The 16,457-nt window shown below is 42.0% G+C and overlaps 1 protein-coding gene across 1 annotated transcript in view; it reads left to right on the top strand.

Annotated features, from left to right (window-relative positions):
* Window positions 1–16,457, top strand: part of GATB (glutamyl-tRNA amidotransferase subunit B) — a 42,244-nt gene that overhangs the window by 24,270 nt on the left and 1,517 nt on the right. The window contains exons 7-12 of the mRNA XM_054633829.2: window positions 211–295; window positions 655–699; window positions 2,579–2,768; window positions 9,233–9,366; window positions 9,758–9,836; window positions 15,130–15,264. Coding sequence (XP_054489804.2) covers window positions 211–295; window positions 655–699; window positions 2,579–2,768; window positions 9,233–9,366; window positions 9,758–9,836; window positions 15,130–15,264 — 668 coding nt within the window. The remainder of the gene's footprint in view (window positions 1–210; window positions 296–654; window positions 700–2,578; window positions 2,769–9,232; window positions 9,367–9,757; window positions 9,837–15,129; window positions 15,265–16,457) is intronic.

The following is a 16,457-nucleotide window of genomic DNA, read 5'->3' as shown; positions in this document are numbered from 1 at the left end:
AAGCAGATGAGGAAAACACACAAAGAAGCAGTGCTGGAGAGAGAGACAGTGACTGATAATTCTGCCCATAACTATTGCTGTTGATTTCATTAAGCTTAAAACAACGAAGTCTTCCATTATGGCGTAGCAGTGAAAAATGAAATAGTGGAGTGCACTAAAGCTAATATTGTAGTCTAACAAGCTTACTCTTTTTTCTTTTATTACTGTCAGACTATGAAATACAGAGGCAAATTGAAGAACTTGAAAATGGAGGGACAATTTTGAATGAAACGAGAGCCTTTGATTCCAAGCTTGGGTGAGTTTTTATTTTGGGAGGAACATAGGAATAGCTGCTTTTGAGTGCCCACATATACCTAGTGACACGATCAGGAGCTGTAATATAGTTGCTCAACTTGTGTCTTCTGAAGTTAATGTTCACAAGTATAGTCTTCCTCTTAGGGAGTAATTTAAGGCTGAGGCTTTTTCACAACAGATTGTGTCCTGCATCAAGCAGTGTTTGTGAAAATGACTGCTCTCTTACATGCACTTATTCTTTGAAGTGGTTTTAATTGGCTCTCCTAATCTTCACAAGGCAAAGGTTTTGGGTTGTGGTTTTGTCATAAAACTAACTCTGTGGTGTATCTCTTACCACATCTTGTTTTGTTTTTATTTTAGGTGCACAGTACCAATGAGAGACAAAGAAGGAAAACAGGATTATCGGTATTTTTTTAATAGACCTAACGTTTGACAAACTGTAAATTTATTACATTTCTGAAGTGTAGCCAATGTAATAAGGATATCAAGTTAGTCAGTACAGTGAGTATGTGTTGGAAGTTTACCTTCCAGTGGAAGGGGCAGAGACCTATCAAAATCAGTGCTAGTCTGAGCAGTTCAGATCTGGATTTGTGTCTCAATTCTAGTAAAGCCCCAGGACCTTTCCCAAAGACTAGGCTGGGAGTACTTCAGCTCAAAGTGGGAAAGTTGAAGGTTTACTGTATGGCCAGTATAAGTGTATTCTTAAGAATGCCTGATATAAAACATCAGAATTTCTGAGTTCAGCGTTGCACCTGCTTTAAGTAAATACAGAGGGAAGCAGTTTTCAGCTTCAGCCCTGCCTCTCCATGCTTAGATTCTGTGATCACAGATCACAAACGCTGTTTGAAAATCCTAGCTGCTATTGAAAGGTGTCAGCATTTCATGGGGAGGTTTCTACCTTGAAGTTCTTTGTAGACCTAATGAAGGTGCTACCTTGCTAAGTACTTAGCCTTTCACAAGTGTGAGATGACAAACACTGAACCATAAAGTCACCCAGGAAGTATTTAACTGTGAGGCTCAGGGGACAAGGCATGAGTCCTGTTTGCAAAGCAGTGCTGCTGGGAATGAGTTCTGAGGCAATACTGTAAGGCAGCAGCACAGCTGCTTGGGGCCATCATAGTGCCAGTCCTTCCCTAGCTTTGCATCCCTGGGAGAGCTTCCTGTTAATCCCAGAGTTCACCTTCCAGCAGGAGAACTTCCAGAGCCTCTTAGCTTTGTCAGCTCTATGTTGCTGTCAGATCTTATATTCTACCACTGATCTTGTAACAGCAGAGCAACAATTATGAAAACATCCCACAAACTTTGAATTTAAATCTGCTTTTTAGATTGTGTTTTTGTAGAAATGCAGCAGTGATAATTTCGTGAATTCCCTGTTATGGTAGGGGCAGGCATGAGGCTTATTTAAAAAGACTAATTTGAAAAAATGCAGAAGAAGATTCATTAAAACCTAGACAAAACTGATGAGTCTAAGATATTTCAAAAAAAGACCATAAAGATTATTACTAGTACTAAGATTATTAACAGTATTGAGCTGTAAACTATGTTTTTTAGGGTTTTTTGTAACTTAGTGCTGCACATTATACATTAATCTTAAAATCTGTGTTTAGGCAGATTTTAAATAGAAGTCATTATAGCTCAATGCCCTTTATTCTAGTGGTTTTGAACCCCTCATTTGATCATGTAAGAGTGAAGTTTCTGCTTCAATCGCAGTTATTTGAGTCATTTGAATTGGCCTTCTCTTTAAGGGAGCCTTTTGTTCTGTGATAGCACCCTGCTGAGCACAGTAACTTTGCTTTTAGCACAGCATGAGATTTCATCAAGATTTTTGAAGTTTGGCTGGAAAAGGTTACAACCTGCCCAGATCACTCCTGGCAGTTGGCTGTCAATCCAAGTTCTTCCCTGCCAGCCCACTCCCATTTTTATCCAGGTCTGTAATTCATGCTTGATGCCAAAAAGAGTGGGCTGTTTCCATATCTTTTACTGGTGCTATTGGGACTTTTTATTATTATTTTTGGTGCAGAAATGTTTGAATTACCCCTTTTTGTATTATGAACCCTTTAGCAATTGGTGGAAAATTGCTGAAGGAAAAAGAAAGAGAGGCTTTGCAACAGTTTGGGGCCTGATCTCTTTCTACTTATCAGTGATATAATTTTCAGTATTTTGTTTAGTTGAAAGGGTGATACAGCTTTCAGGGAATTATAAACTTGAGATATAAATGTTATTCCTTGTTGCTTAGCTTCCGATTGAAAGTAATTATAAAGGAGTTTTTCTTCATTCTTACTAGGTTCATGCCAGAGCCAAACCTTCCCCCATTGATTCTGTACGATGCAAAATCTTTGCCAGCTAATATGAACCATCAGCAAGTGATAAATATTGATTGGATTCATGAGAGACTTCCTGACCTCCCCAGTGTGAAGAGGAAAAAGCTTGTTGAACAGTATGGGATTCTTCCTGAACACAGCTTCACCTTATTGGTAGGTCTATTGATCAAATGCTAAAATAAGCCTAGAAACTTCAAAGGTGCATGGTTCTTGAAAAGATTTACAAATGTCATATTAAGCAGCTGTCAGTCCTTATGAACATTCTAACTTGGAAGTGTGTCCAATACATACTTTGTACCATGAGCCATACACATGGAATGGTGGAAAAAATGAACCAGACACAGTGTGCCAAGAAGTGTTTCTCATGCAAAGTGCAGTCAGATAACTGGTACTTAATATTGATCTTGTCTGTCTAGACATTGCTGCACCCCTGACTGACTGCAACAAATGTACAACTTCTGGATACTGTCCATTGTCTGCAAGTGTCTGCTCTTCAGCTCTGGGCCTGCTGCAAGGCTGGGCACATTGACCGTACTTAATGAACGTGAATCAAAATCCAAAGTCTAAATCTTTCAGCTTCATGTGCTCCTTGACCTACCTTCCACATTATTGGAACCACTTCCCCTCCTTCCCCCCACATTTATTCTTAGGGAAATATCCCAAATGGTTGCACAGTATCAACTTTGACCTCATAGTGCAGTTGACCAGGGATAGGTTCAGAAGAGGGGATGAGAAGGGAAACAGTGTGGCAAATACTGTTATAAATAAGGAACTGACAGCAAAATCTCATAACTCCCAAAATTATTCTAGAGGACTATGAGCTTCTTAAATGCAAACTGTTATCTCTCTTTGCCAGTGGTAACTCTGGGGAGGGAGTTAGTATACTCATCCTAGATTAGACATTTCACATACCCAGCTAAGCTAGGAGAATGTCCCACTTTGGTTACCACTGTCATTAGTGGAGACAGAAGGAAAAGGACTTTTTCAGAGTGAGATTCAGAGCAGAACTGTAAGTACTTTAAATTGTCCTCTGGAGGAGATCCTTTCCTTTGACTATAAATGAAGGGAGAGCTGTGCACATAACTACCTCATATCCCTTCTTTGTATGTCTGTAATTTAATACACTTGTACAGAGGCTGAATCTACAGGAAGAAAATGATTCTGTGTTCTGAGGAAAGCTGTTAGGAAAACTGCTTTTGTGCTGCTGTGCCATTTTAGTGAGTTGCAGACTGTGTGGTGGGCAGGTGAGTCATAATTCTCATCAATGTCACAAGACTGCAGTCACAGTATTGAGAGGTGTCAGCAGTTCTTACCTTTCTATTTCATTGTATAAGCTGCAAAATATGATTTTTTTGCCAGCATTCCTGTTCATGCATGCATTTTTTCCCATATTTCTAACCTATTAAATTAAGAGTAAGAGTAGAAAGGGTAGATAAGTCCTGCATCCTTTTTTTCTACTTCTTCCTCTCTGTAGTGCGTTGGTCCTGCCAGCTGCTAAGTACTACAGCTGCTTGCTCATTTTCCAAGCCAGTAGTACAGGGAGGAGATTAGGAAAAGCAAAAGTAAGGCTCGTGGTTTGAGAAAAACACTTAAGTGAAGGAACGGAGTAGGGGAAAACCTAAAAATGATGCAAATACAATCACTCACCACTCCACAAGTAGACTGATGTGCTGCCAGTCTGCAGCCAATGACACTGACTACAACCTCCAAAATGCACTTCCCTCAGTTTTCCTTGTTGAGCAGGGCAGGGAATATAACCAGTTTGGGTTGGCTGTTAGACTGTCCCACCTGGCTTTGGTCTGTTTGCTGTGGGGAAAGAAAGTTGCTCAGCAGTAGCCAAAACACCTGTGTGTTGTCAGTGTTGCTGTGGTCACAAATCCAAACCACTTTCTTCAGAAAGTGCACCCTCTTTAGAATATAAAATAACATGGAGTTATGGCAGCCATGCTCAGGGTACCCACTCCTTTCACTTGGCACCAGCCCACCTTTTGTGGGTATCAAGTTGCTGGTATGGGTGGTTTCTGTCATCTCTGCCAGTTAGCCCTGTATATTTGCCTCATCGACTGCCCTTCCTTTCAGCTGTTTTCTGAAATCCTTTATTGCCTTTGCTTTTCCCCATTTCCTTTTTGCGACGTGAAAGACAATTAATGAGCTCCAAGCTGAAATTTGGGATTCAGCTTGTAATAAGCTAATGCATCCATTTGAATGCATGAAGCGAGCACATTCTTTGTTACAGGTCTCCTTTTATTGTGCATTAGAATGTCAGCCTGCACACTCCCCAGCAGAGCTGCTTGCCTGTGCACTGGGACACCTGTTAACCTTAATTCATCGGGAAGCGCCGTGTCCGTCGCTGCCTTCAGCTTGCATCAGAGGCTGCACAGGATTGCTCATAGGGCCAGATGCACGCATCTAATGAGCATTCTTTCAGGTTAGAGTGCCCAGGAGTGCTCATTAAATAAATGGCAGTTGTAGAGGAATGGCTCTAAAATGCAAAGTCTGTTCTGCACCAGTTTGATGGAGAAAGCATTTTGTGCCAAAGTTGCAATCAAACATACATATTCCAGCATGCAGGCTAGCTCCTGAGCTTGCTTCCAGAGCTTTGTCCTCATACACAGGAGCTGCCTGTACATACTGTGGTGTTGAGAAACTGAGATTCCTCCTTTGCCTAATTACAGGATGTACTGAAAGGGAAGTAACCTATTAATATCTTAATATCCAAAATGCCTTATGTGTAAATGCCTTCATTTTTGGCAGTTTTATATAAATTGCAGAAATAAATGAAGTTTCTGATTTTTCTTCATGCTGAATTATTCTTACGCATAATTTTTTGAGCCATGCACACTCCATGGTATTTGGGTACTCAATTTCTTCATGCAATTTCTACTTTGCTCTGTAAACTGGTAAGCTGGCAAATACATCAGTCAAGAAGGATATCTGACCGCTTTGCCAGTTATGGTATTACAATATTTTCATCTTGCTATCTGTTGAGTAAAAAAATAAGCTATATTGGCATAGACATTAATGTATTAATGCAGACATTAATGTATTAATGTGTTAATGCAATGCTTCATTTTCAAAATGCATGCTGAGGTCCAGGGAGGTCCAACCAGAAAATACATCGACTGTCACAGCACAGCGTGAGAAAAAACAGTCTGATCGCTTCCTTTGCCATGTGAATTCCAGGTTGTCCTGTGGATGTACTAGTCCTCTGCTTATTCAGATAAAAGTGGCTGCTCCACTTGGGCTGATTGCCCTGGTGGAACAATCACATTGGTGACTCCTTCAAACAGTCAGAAGTGGGTTGCTGGAGAAATTGGTTTTGACCATTTTGTTTCATGCCCTGCCGTTCTCAGACATGCTAGTATGCAGGTGAACTTAAGTTTCTTTTAGAATGCAAATCATTTTACAAGAAGCTTTAGGAAAAAGTTTGAACTTTCTTTGACTGGTCTGCTTTTCTCCTGGATGTTCTGGGTTTTTTTTCCCCTGACAGTCTTGTACATTTTTGCAGCAGTTGTTACCTCACGGTTGGTTATTGTAGGAACTGTGATGGTGAAAATGGGAATAACAAAGAAGCAAATTACATTTTATTTTTGAACATTGAAGCAGTTTTCTTCTTTAGTTCTTTGAGAAACATTACTGGTCGTTAAAAGAATAAGTTTGCATTACAGTCCCAATGTCCCTGGTATTCTGTAAAATAAAGTATTATTTTAAATTTGTTTAAAAGGTTCCTGAAATCACTACACCACTAGAGTTTTTTACATCTCACTGCTATGAAATCATAATTTTATACCATGTTTAAGAAAGAAATTTGCATCTCATTGAAATATTGGTATGTCAGGTTTCATGCCAGTGAGACTCACATGAATAAATTACAGCATATTTGGTATGTAATGGAAGCACGGAGTGACCTGGATTAGAAACATGATGCTGCTATTCCAGATTTCTGGTTTCCTTTCAGTGAAGTTCAGAGTAGAGTATTCAGAACGAAGAGAGAACAGGCAGTCAGCATTCCTGTAAATCCTGTTGGAGTGTGCAGTTTTCAGCTCAGATTTGCCGCAAGGGACAGGTCTGTGAGTGTGTTGGTAGTTGGAGTGAATTTTGGAAGAAAGTTTCCCAAAATGTAAACCAAATTGAAGTCAAGTAGTGCAGTATCTAGAAACTGAAGCTAATTAATTTATCTCTGTATTTTTTTTAATATGACAAGAAAACAAGGAAAATGTTTCATTTCTGTCAGTCATTCTGATGTTTTGACATTCTGCTGTACTCATTTCAGTCTAGCATTACTGGGTTTTCCTTCTCTTTGGCTACAGAAAATGACATTCTCTTTAAAAAACCCAAAATGAAATGCAAGGGAATTTTGGGGAATGTTTCTGGTTATGTGTGCACAAGTAGTGAGTATGGGGTTCAGAGACTTGGTAGCATATGTAAGTCTGTCTCCCTGAGTTCTCCTGGGCTTCTCTGCATTTGCTGCCTGGAAATCATCTGATTAAAATGCAAAGGCTGCATATGTTTGTCCTTGATTTTTCAAAGGTCTGGCAGCAGGATCAGAACTGTAACTCCAGCCAGGCTGTAAGAATCCAGAAATTGGGATGTGCCCACTGCTAGGGATACACTCTGTAGCCTGTGCATGATGGAAGTGCTGGACGTGCTGTGTCTGAGCTGTGTAGCTGCATTCAGACATGTGGCATCTGCAGACATTATTTGCCTGTGCATAATGTTGTAGCTAGACCTACTTTGCCTGGAATGTTTGTAAAAGCTTCTGCAGCATGTGTAAAGAACCCAGCATTCAGACATGCTCACTTTTTCCTACCTAGATTGGACAATCGTTGCGGTGTAAAGGAACCCACTATTTAAATAATGAGTGTTTGTTTGTGCTATTGAACCCTGAGGTGAATTAGAAAGAGTACAGTACTTGGCAATACATCATTCTAGGAATTCTGCTTAACACACACAGTTTTTAATCAAGTTTACTGTGCTTTTGTAATCATGTCATTCCTTTACTGTTTTTTTTTAAGTCAAATTTGTTCCTCTAGTCTATTTAGCCTTAGTTTTGCATAATTTGATTAGAGAGTAACTGCTAGTTAAATTAGAAAAGGGGAGAAGAACAGAATTATGTCAATGTGTGTTAGATAGATAACTAGTGGGAGTTAGAAAGTTTACCTTGGTTCAGAACATACCTCAGTGGTTTCCCAAGCTGAGAACTTGGTTTCTTTGGTCATGGTCTTAAGGTGAAGGGGATGGCTCTGATTTTTGTCACATCAGTTTTACAGCACTGATGTTAATCTAGGTACATTTTGTTTTGTTTCACAGAACAGAGATCAGTAGTTTGCAGTCTTCTCAAAAGCTGTACATCATTATCAATGAAATATGTGGTGTCCGGAGCTTTTGGAAGTTTGTGTTGTGAAAGTTTGGAGAAGGAAAGTCTAAAATTCTGTATTGCTATGGCAGTAAGTGGCCTTTAAAAACAAGGACAAATGAGACTGTTTTGATGGGATGTGAGTGGAGAACTCAGGCTTTTTGTGGTTACCCTGCTCTCTTTTTCCTCATAACTGTTCAGAGATCTGGCTGCAGTCAGTATGTGTTTGAGAAATGTTTTTGCTGTGATGACTGTATACTTAGAATAGCTCCTTGGCTATCTCTAAGCTGTTACCTCTTGACTTCTGAGAGCTGGCTTGTCCTCCTGTGTGTTTATGGCACATACTGCAGAAGTCCAGCGGCATGCTGGATTTGGATTCCTCCTTTAAAAGGTAGGAGCTGCCACTTCATACCTCTCCAGCCTTCAGTAAACCTAATGAGTTCTGTGCTGCATTTAAAGGTCCATCAGTGCCTTGATGACAAACAACACAACATTCAACAGACTGTGCAGTATGGGTTCTTCTAAAAACAATCTCAGATTTCACTTAAGCTATAAATTGAATCTCCCACTGTCATATCTTCTGAGCTGTTAGTGTGCTGTGTAAAAGCTTACCATAGCTTCTCAGAAAAAAATTGGAAAATAAAACCCTGCTTCTTACATATGACCTTTCCATATCTCTGAAGGGTAAATGCAAGCTAAACTTACTAGTTCAAGCCAAAATAAACAGAAGTGATTTCAAGATCAAGAGTGAAGTAGTTGCAGACAATTTCAGGAAAAAGCTCTTCTTGGTAAAAGGTAGCATGACAGCCTGTGAGAGGATTGTATTTTCTAGTATTATACATAAAACCTTGCAAAGATGAGAAAACTTCTGTCCAAATGCAAATTTTAGGGAGGCATTAAGAGAAAAATGATAGCTCATTTGTTGGAAGTTCCACTGAAACAGACAGGCTGAGAGATAAACTATATATTCCTGTTCTAGGTATAAGATTGTTGGCTGTTATGTTAACAAGATTACTCCAAAGTCGTATGACTTTGCCATGAATTCACAGCTGAAGTTTACTTTAGGACTGAGCATTTATATGCTGAGTGTAATTGTGTAATTAATTGTAACCTGTGTCACCTGCTCCAGGTGACCCTGCCTTGGCAGGGGGGTTGGACTGGATGATTCCTATAGGTCCCTTCCAACCCTAACAATTCTGTGATTCTGTAATCATGTTTACATTCCAGTATCCCTCTGATACATTTAACTTTTTATAAACAGAATGAAGATGGACTAGCAGAATTCTTTGAAAGTGTGGTAAAAGAGACCCTAATGAAGCCAAAGAAGGTGATCGGCTGGATTCTAAAGGACCTGCTCAGTTACTTGAAACAACATTCCCTTACAGTAAAGGAAAGGTCAGTCTTCTTCATTGCTGCAGTGGTGAGACAGAGTGATCCTTTTCTCATGACTGGTACCATGTCACTCCATTGCTCACGGCTGCTTTAGTTGCTCCCTGTGAAGTTTGTTACTCCAGGCAGTCCTGCACAGGCCTCGGCTTTGTCCTGCTCAATGGAGTTAGACAAATACATGGCAGACAAGAGGATCATGTAGTTAAGAGCAGCAGTCACTGTTTAGTCTTTGGAGTGTGATGATGGTAAGGCATAGTCAGGCCTTACCAATTAGTACTGAACATGAGGAAAAATAGCTTGTCATGCTGAACTGTGTGATCTTTAGGCAAGCAGCAGTAGCACAGATACATTCCAGCACCTTATTCTCTGAGGTAACTTCTGCCCACTTTTTCCCTAGCCCAGTCAGTTCTTTTCTCCTGGCTGACCTCTTGAACCTTCTAGAAAAAAAAGAAATTTCTTCTACAGCAGCAAAGCAGGTAAGTACCTTTTTGATTTTGCTGTACTCTGCATCTTTGGCTGCTTACTTCAGTTGTGTAGCAATTTTATAATCATTGTGTAGCAGTGCTATGATTGCTTTAAAGGGAAATTATGTACACTGTTGATAAAGGACAACTTCTGTATCTATGCTATATAATAGATGCAAATGCCTCATGTTTATATAAAATCTTAGAGACATATCTGCATATTCACTTTTAGAAGAGGGCAGAAGCAAAATAGTAGACTTAAACAATGTGAACTGAACTCAAATAAATCCTGCTTCTGAACAGAGCAGACAGTAGATCTCAATTTCACTATTCCAGTCAGGCCTGCGTGAAAGGTCAGTGGGAGCTAATCCATGGCTTGCAGTTAAGATGAGAGTATCAGTTACTAGGTTCCTAGAGACAGTAAAGTCTATGTTCCCAAGCATTAGCAATGGGAAAGGATAGAATTCATCCAAGTGCAGTCACAAAGAGTTCTGCATTGGTGTACCTGAGTCAAAAGTGACAGAGGTCTGGCCTTTCTTTTATCCTTGCTTCTTTGAGCAAGTGCTATCATGAAGCTCTCAAGCAAGTAAAGCTGGGTTGTTTTATTTTCATCTTGCCTAGGACAGTCTGAAAAAGCAGCTCTTGATGATTTATATTTAAAATTGTGAACTGGTTATGATGGGAACAGTACTGCTGTGTTTGTAGACAAAATTTGGAGGTTTTTTGTGATGGGCCATAATCAGTCATTCACCTTAAATTGTTACAAGCTCATTTATATGGAATGATTTGTCTTTTCAGATTAATTATTATGCTCTAGTTAAGTGCATTAGGTGACTGTTTCAGTGTTTATCAGTGAAACTGTTAATGAACTGTGAATGAACTTTCTGGTTTGTTTTCCTTTTTTGGAGATGCTTTTGGTTCTTAATTAAGTTGGTCTGTGTCTGTGGATAGCCAGCTGCATAAGACAGACGTCATAAATAGGGATTTAAGTGCCTGGCTTCAGGCATGTGTGTTTGGAAATTTTGTATTGGAAAAGTAAAAGCTTCAAAAAGGAGATAAAGTATTAATAGGAAAAGCACTGGAATGCAGAGCAGCTCTTTGCCTGCGGGGTTGTGGCACACCCATCAGTTTGGTGTCTGTGTTTGAAAAGGAAGCTTCAGAACTCCAGTTTGAATCTCTTCCTTGTGGAGGTAGGGACAGGGTACTAATGCTCTTCTATGGGATTTTCTGCTTTGTGATACATTTGTGTGCCAGGCACTTCTGACACATTGTGAAGTGTCAAGAATTTCAGAAATGCATTTGTTGTTTAATTACCAACTCCTTGTAATGTACATGTTGTCCTCAGTGATCTGAAACGGGACCCAGAAGTCGCAGTAGTTTGCCCTCACCCAGTGATGCTGCTATCAAACTGCAGAAACCTTGCCACATTTAGAAAAGTATTTTGGTTGCCTGGATGTCAGAAGAGTAACAAATGTTTATAACAATTCTCAGCAGTAGGCAGAGACGCTGGATGGCCCGAGGGCAGAAAGGGCTATATATACACACCAGCAGATGAATTGCAGCTCCTGGGGAGGGGAGCATGATCTGCAGTGGCAGGCACCGATCCAGTGGGAAAGAATGGAAGGGTCTGATGGGGTAAGCACACAGACATGTGTACACATATGTGCTCGCTGTAGGAAGCTGTTAACCACCTAAATTATTGAAAAGGTTTTGTATTTCGGCTCTGCTGTCGAAGGCAGTAAAAGAGGCAGATAAAAGCTGTGAGCACTGGCTGTACACACTGAGCACTGTGTGGTGGGATGCAGTGCTAAGCTAAGGGCACTGTGTGCTCACATAATTACCATGTACATAATTACAGAGCTCATGTCCAACTTGCCATCAAACATAGCATCCCACTCCAGAGGTCTCCAAAGCAGTTCCAGGCTGGCGTGCCTGTGCAAAGGGGTGAGCAGCTTCCAGCTCCCCCTCATGGGGCTGCGGGTGAGCATGTCCTGGATCAGATGGATACATGTTGCCTATGGCCCAGCCCAGAGGCACCATTTTGAAGCTCACAGTGTGAGGAGTCGGTGCTGCTCACCCAGGGCTGAAACCAGTCTGATGGGGAGTGTGCCTGTGATGGGGCCTTGCTCCTCAAGTTGCCAGGCTGGCAGCAGGTCCATGCCTGGTGTAACAGACCTGTGAGTTATGGCATTATGGGAGGAGGCTGGTTCCTGGGCCAGGGAAGTGGAAACCTGTCCCTGCTGCCAACAGCCATCCTGGAGCAACTCCGTATGGACACCCTTGTCGCTGGTTCATGGGGGACCCGAGCCCAGCAGGCCATGGAGCAGAGCAGACCTTGGGTTTTGCTGGCTTCTGCAGTTGCATAGGTCACCCACATAGGAATAACTTCAATAGATCTGCTTGGCACCCCTACTTTAAAGGAGATAGTAGGGAAATGAGTACAGTACCCATATCTAAAGAGAACCATCTGCTTTGACAATTATGACTACACCATCTGGAGGACTGGACCCAACCTGCCCCCCACTTCTCTGAGAGGCTGAGGGACACCCGCCAGACATGACAGCTTCCATCACTGGAAAGGAGAAGTGCCCACAGGACTTGCTGGAATGGTGCTACCTGCTGCTTTCCTCCTGTCCTTGGCAGCAAATCACTGCAGCTAGGGTTTCCAGTTGGAGCATTCTTAGGCACAGCACTCAGCTGGCACGGTCACCAGCTGCAAAATGTTTGATATGATGCCCATGACAGCCAGACGTGTAAGTCCTGATTAATTCATCTTGACCAATGCTGCTAAGTATAGGTGGAGACCAGAGAACATCATTAAAATCTAATCACACACAGGCAAGAATCAATAGTAGAAGCTACTGAGATTTCAGTAATGGAAATGAGGCCTGAGATTCACGTTTTGGCTCTGAAGACTTCATAATTTGATCCTCCTGTGCTGGTGCAGGCAGTTTGTGTAAATGAGTTGAAATCATTTTCTAAACTGCTTTCTTTAGATTTGCACTTCTTGCCAAGTGGAGAAACACATTTTTTAAAAGTGCATCTCTGACAGGTCTTGGCCACATCTCTTTCTGCTTTCCTACATACCTGTAAACAAGCAAGGGCCTTGATAACATTGTTGCTCTACTAAGTAGAGATGCTTGTTACCAAATGGGAAGGGACACATGATGCAGCTGTCACAGAGAAAATCTGGTGCCTTCAAGGTTTCTAATGGGCAAGCTTTCTTCACTGCCAGGAAATATTTGGCATAGGCATAACAGGGAATCGGAGCTGGATCTCTGACTGTCAAGCTGTCCTGCCCCTGATCTAAGTCAGCCTGATGTACGTGTTGCTCCTGGTCTGCCATGGTTGGCTGCATAGGTTTTGTTCGTTGCAGATTTCCCATTCCTGCAGCCCATGGCATCCTGCTTGAATACATACCAGCCCTAAAAATCCCATCTGCCTTTTTCCAGGAGAGTGAAAAGGCTTACTCATTGTCCACTCTGTTTTGTGCAGTACTTTAGACTGTCCAGGGTGTTTTGCTAGAGGTTGTGCTGTGCCTGGCAAGGACAGGGCTCATTCTGACAGGTGACATACAGTATGGTTGCCTTGGGAGGCCTCCGGGACAGAAACCTTCCTGCTTCATCCCTCAGAGAAGAAGTAGAAGGGCTGCCAGGAGTAGCAATGGAGTGCAACAAAAAAAAAAAAAAAAAAAAAAAAAAAAAAACCCCCCCCAAAAAAAAAAAAACCAAAAAAACCCCCCAAAAAAATCAAAAAAACATCATCACAAAAAGGCAAGCAGCTGCAGACAGGCTGAATCTCTGTTGGATATGATATATTTATTTCTAGGGTTATTCCAGCTAGCACTGCCATGATGATTTTTAAATATCACACTAGAAGGAAGATCTTGTAGAAGACATCATATACAGCACTGATTTATTCAGTGTAAAGATCTGAAAGCGTTACTTATAGCTATTGTATCTCTGGCTGCTTATCAGTAACTTCAATATTGTGATCTGCCTTTGGCCCTCTCTCAAGGAAGAATTTAAGATGTAGTTGCCACAATACAGCTGTGTGTCATTACCCTCTCACAAGGTCTCCAGAAGAGTTGATAAGATCCCATAAAAAGCTTCAGAGTGCCACTGGCAAACAAATACCCTCTTGCAGCAATTGTATGAATACTTGCTGTGAATAGAGAACTCTTTAACCAAAGGTCTTTTGTACCCACAAATTTGTCATGCTGAAGCAAATTGCTGGGGTAGTTAAGATCCCATCCCATGTGCATCATTCTACCTGAGTTCTCTTGCTGCCCTGCAAATTATTTAACATGCAGTTTGGATGCCCCTCCTTGTCTTCCCATTGGAGCCTCTTCTTCGTCCTACAGGGCATATTTAATGCTGAAATTTTGACATGACATGCATTTCCATATTGGGACACAGCAATGGCCCAAATATACAATTATATCTTCAGCTCAGGATGGAGTACAACGAGCTGTTTTAATAAGGGTTTTCTTACTCTCCTCCCACGGCCCTGAAATAAAAGCAAAGGGAATACAGAAAATGACTGCCCAAGGAAATTGGTTTTTTATAAATGTTCTCTCCTCTCAAATGTATTCCAGGGCAATAGTCCTGCTGCAGTGTAGGAAAACACTAGCATTAACAAGTGATTATTCCACAGGCCTGGGTTTGCCCAGCAGTCCAGTACTTGGGGATGATGCATAGGTGGGCTGGAGCTGCTGCATTCATTCTGCTTGGCACCATTTTTCTTCTGCTTTGTCATACATATTCTCATTACAGCCTGCTGGCAAGACCTAGTAATGGGATGAGTTACCTGGGATTGGACTTGGTACAATAGTCAGCTAATCGTCAGTTCCCGGGCAGAGCCATTGCTCATGGAGATACATTTCCTTGCTGCTCCCAGGCAGGTCTGTGAATGATGTGAGAAGAGCAGGAGTACTGGCAGAGGAGCAGCCTTGCCAGCCCAGAGGAGCAGGGGGTTGTGCTCAGCAATCCCCTCTGCAGAGCCCCCGGCAGTGGGGGAGCGGGCAGGGCCGGGGCTGTGGAGGCTGCGCAGCACCTGCTGCCAGCCATTAACCTGGGCTCGTGCAGGAAGTGGCAATGCTTTGTCTTAGGACAGGTGGCAGAAAAGGAGGGAGGTACAAGGGCTCTTTCAGAGAGGCACATGATTAAATCTTGGGCTTGTTCTCGTTTAGACAATCCGCTCTTAGCAAAACCAGGGCTTCTTGGATCCATAACTGAAATACTGCATGTAAACAATGTTGGTAAGTCAAGCCACTGACCTTTGCTGCTTTTATTGTGACTTTCAGGTGCTTGCAGAATTGTGGAAGGGAGAAGGGAAGACTCCCCTTGAAATTGTTAAAGAACAGAAACTTGAACTGCTACAGGATCAAAAAGAGCTTGAACAGATCTGCCAGGCAGTGATTGATGGACACGAAAATGAGGTGATTATGATGGTGCTGGGAACTTTCTGCACTGTGGCAGTCTGTGGCACTGAAAGGGGGTTAAAATAGCCTCTCTCTTTTTCCCTTTAGATGGCATTTGAGCTCTAGAGCCATAACAGTAAAGCTGCTGCCAAGATATTATCAAGCTTTTCTTCTTTCTTATTTTACTAAGTGGGTTTTTTGAAACTGAAGCTTACACAAAATGATCTGCAAAACAAATTACCAGTCTGGCTAATGTGCTAAGTCATTCTGAGAGACCATAAAACTTTAATGCAGGAAAGCAAAACTGCAGGGCCCTGTCCCTCTCCAGCTGTACTACCATTAACCCGACCCTGCCACCCAGCCACATAACTCTGATTTTTATGTCATCTGTTGTGATATTGGGGCAACACTGTTAAACTGTTCTGGAACTGAAGTTACCTGCCAGCAAGGCATATATTAGTTATGGAATTAGAGACAGTATCAGAGCTGGCAAGGCAGAAATTGTGCTTGCATCTGACTTTTTGCCATATCCCTGTGTCTGTCCACTGCCAAAGAGAGGAGCCTCGCTGGCTCTCCTGCCTGACAGTGGCTGTGGGGTGGGAAGGAGCCAGAGCCCTGTGGCAGCAGCAGCAGCTCCAGAGCTGCTGCCCACTCTGCTGTTCTGCTGGGCTGTGGCAGCAACACAAACGCTCCCCTGTGGGGGATGATTGGCTCTTCCCCATCTCCTTGAAAGACACACAGCAGCCAGTGTGGCTCAGTCTAACAAGGTCTGAGCTGGAAAAAAAGGGAAAAAACCCTTGTTGATCATGAAGGGGAGGAGTGGGAAGGGATCTTGACAGAGTCTATATAATCTGCTTTATAAAAAGCAAAATGAAAACAAGTGCTTATATGTTCTCTGGAGCAAAAATGTAAAAGCAGAAGTGAATAGCCTACTTCTAATATAAACAATGTCTAGCTCCATTTGCCATTTGGAAAAAAACATTAACATCTTTTGAGAACAATACCGCCCACTCCAGATCTCATTGGGGGATGCTAAGAGCTCTGCAAGAGCTTTTGATAAAATGAGCTTGCAGTAGGTCGGCGTGACCTCCATCTGACTTGACTCATTTGCAGAGCCTGATAAAAGTGCTGCTGTATTGCCAGGCTGGTATGAAAGCATAGGCAGGGAGGAAGAGAATGGAGAGAACTAACTGGGAAGTGCAGGAGCTGGA

This window comes from Agelaius phoeniceus, chromosome 4 (genome assembly GCF_051311805.1).
Source record: "Agelaius phoeniceus isolate bAgePho1 chromosome 4, bAgePho1.hap1, whole genome shotgun sequence".
In the NCBI taxonomy this organism is placed as follows: Eukaryota; Metazoa; Chordata; class Aves; order Passeriformes; family Icteridae; genus Agelaius; species Agelaius phoeniceus.
The sequence above is the reverse complement of the archived record's forward strand: the minus strand, read 5'-3'. Positions and strand labels throughout refer to the sequence as shown.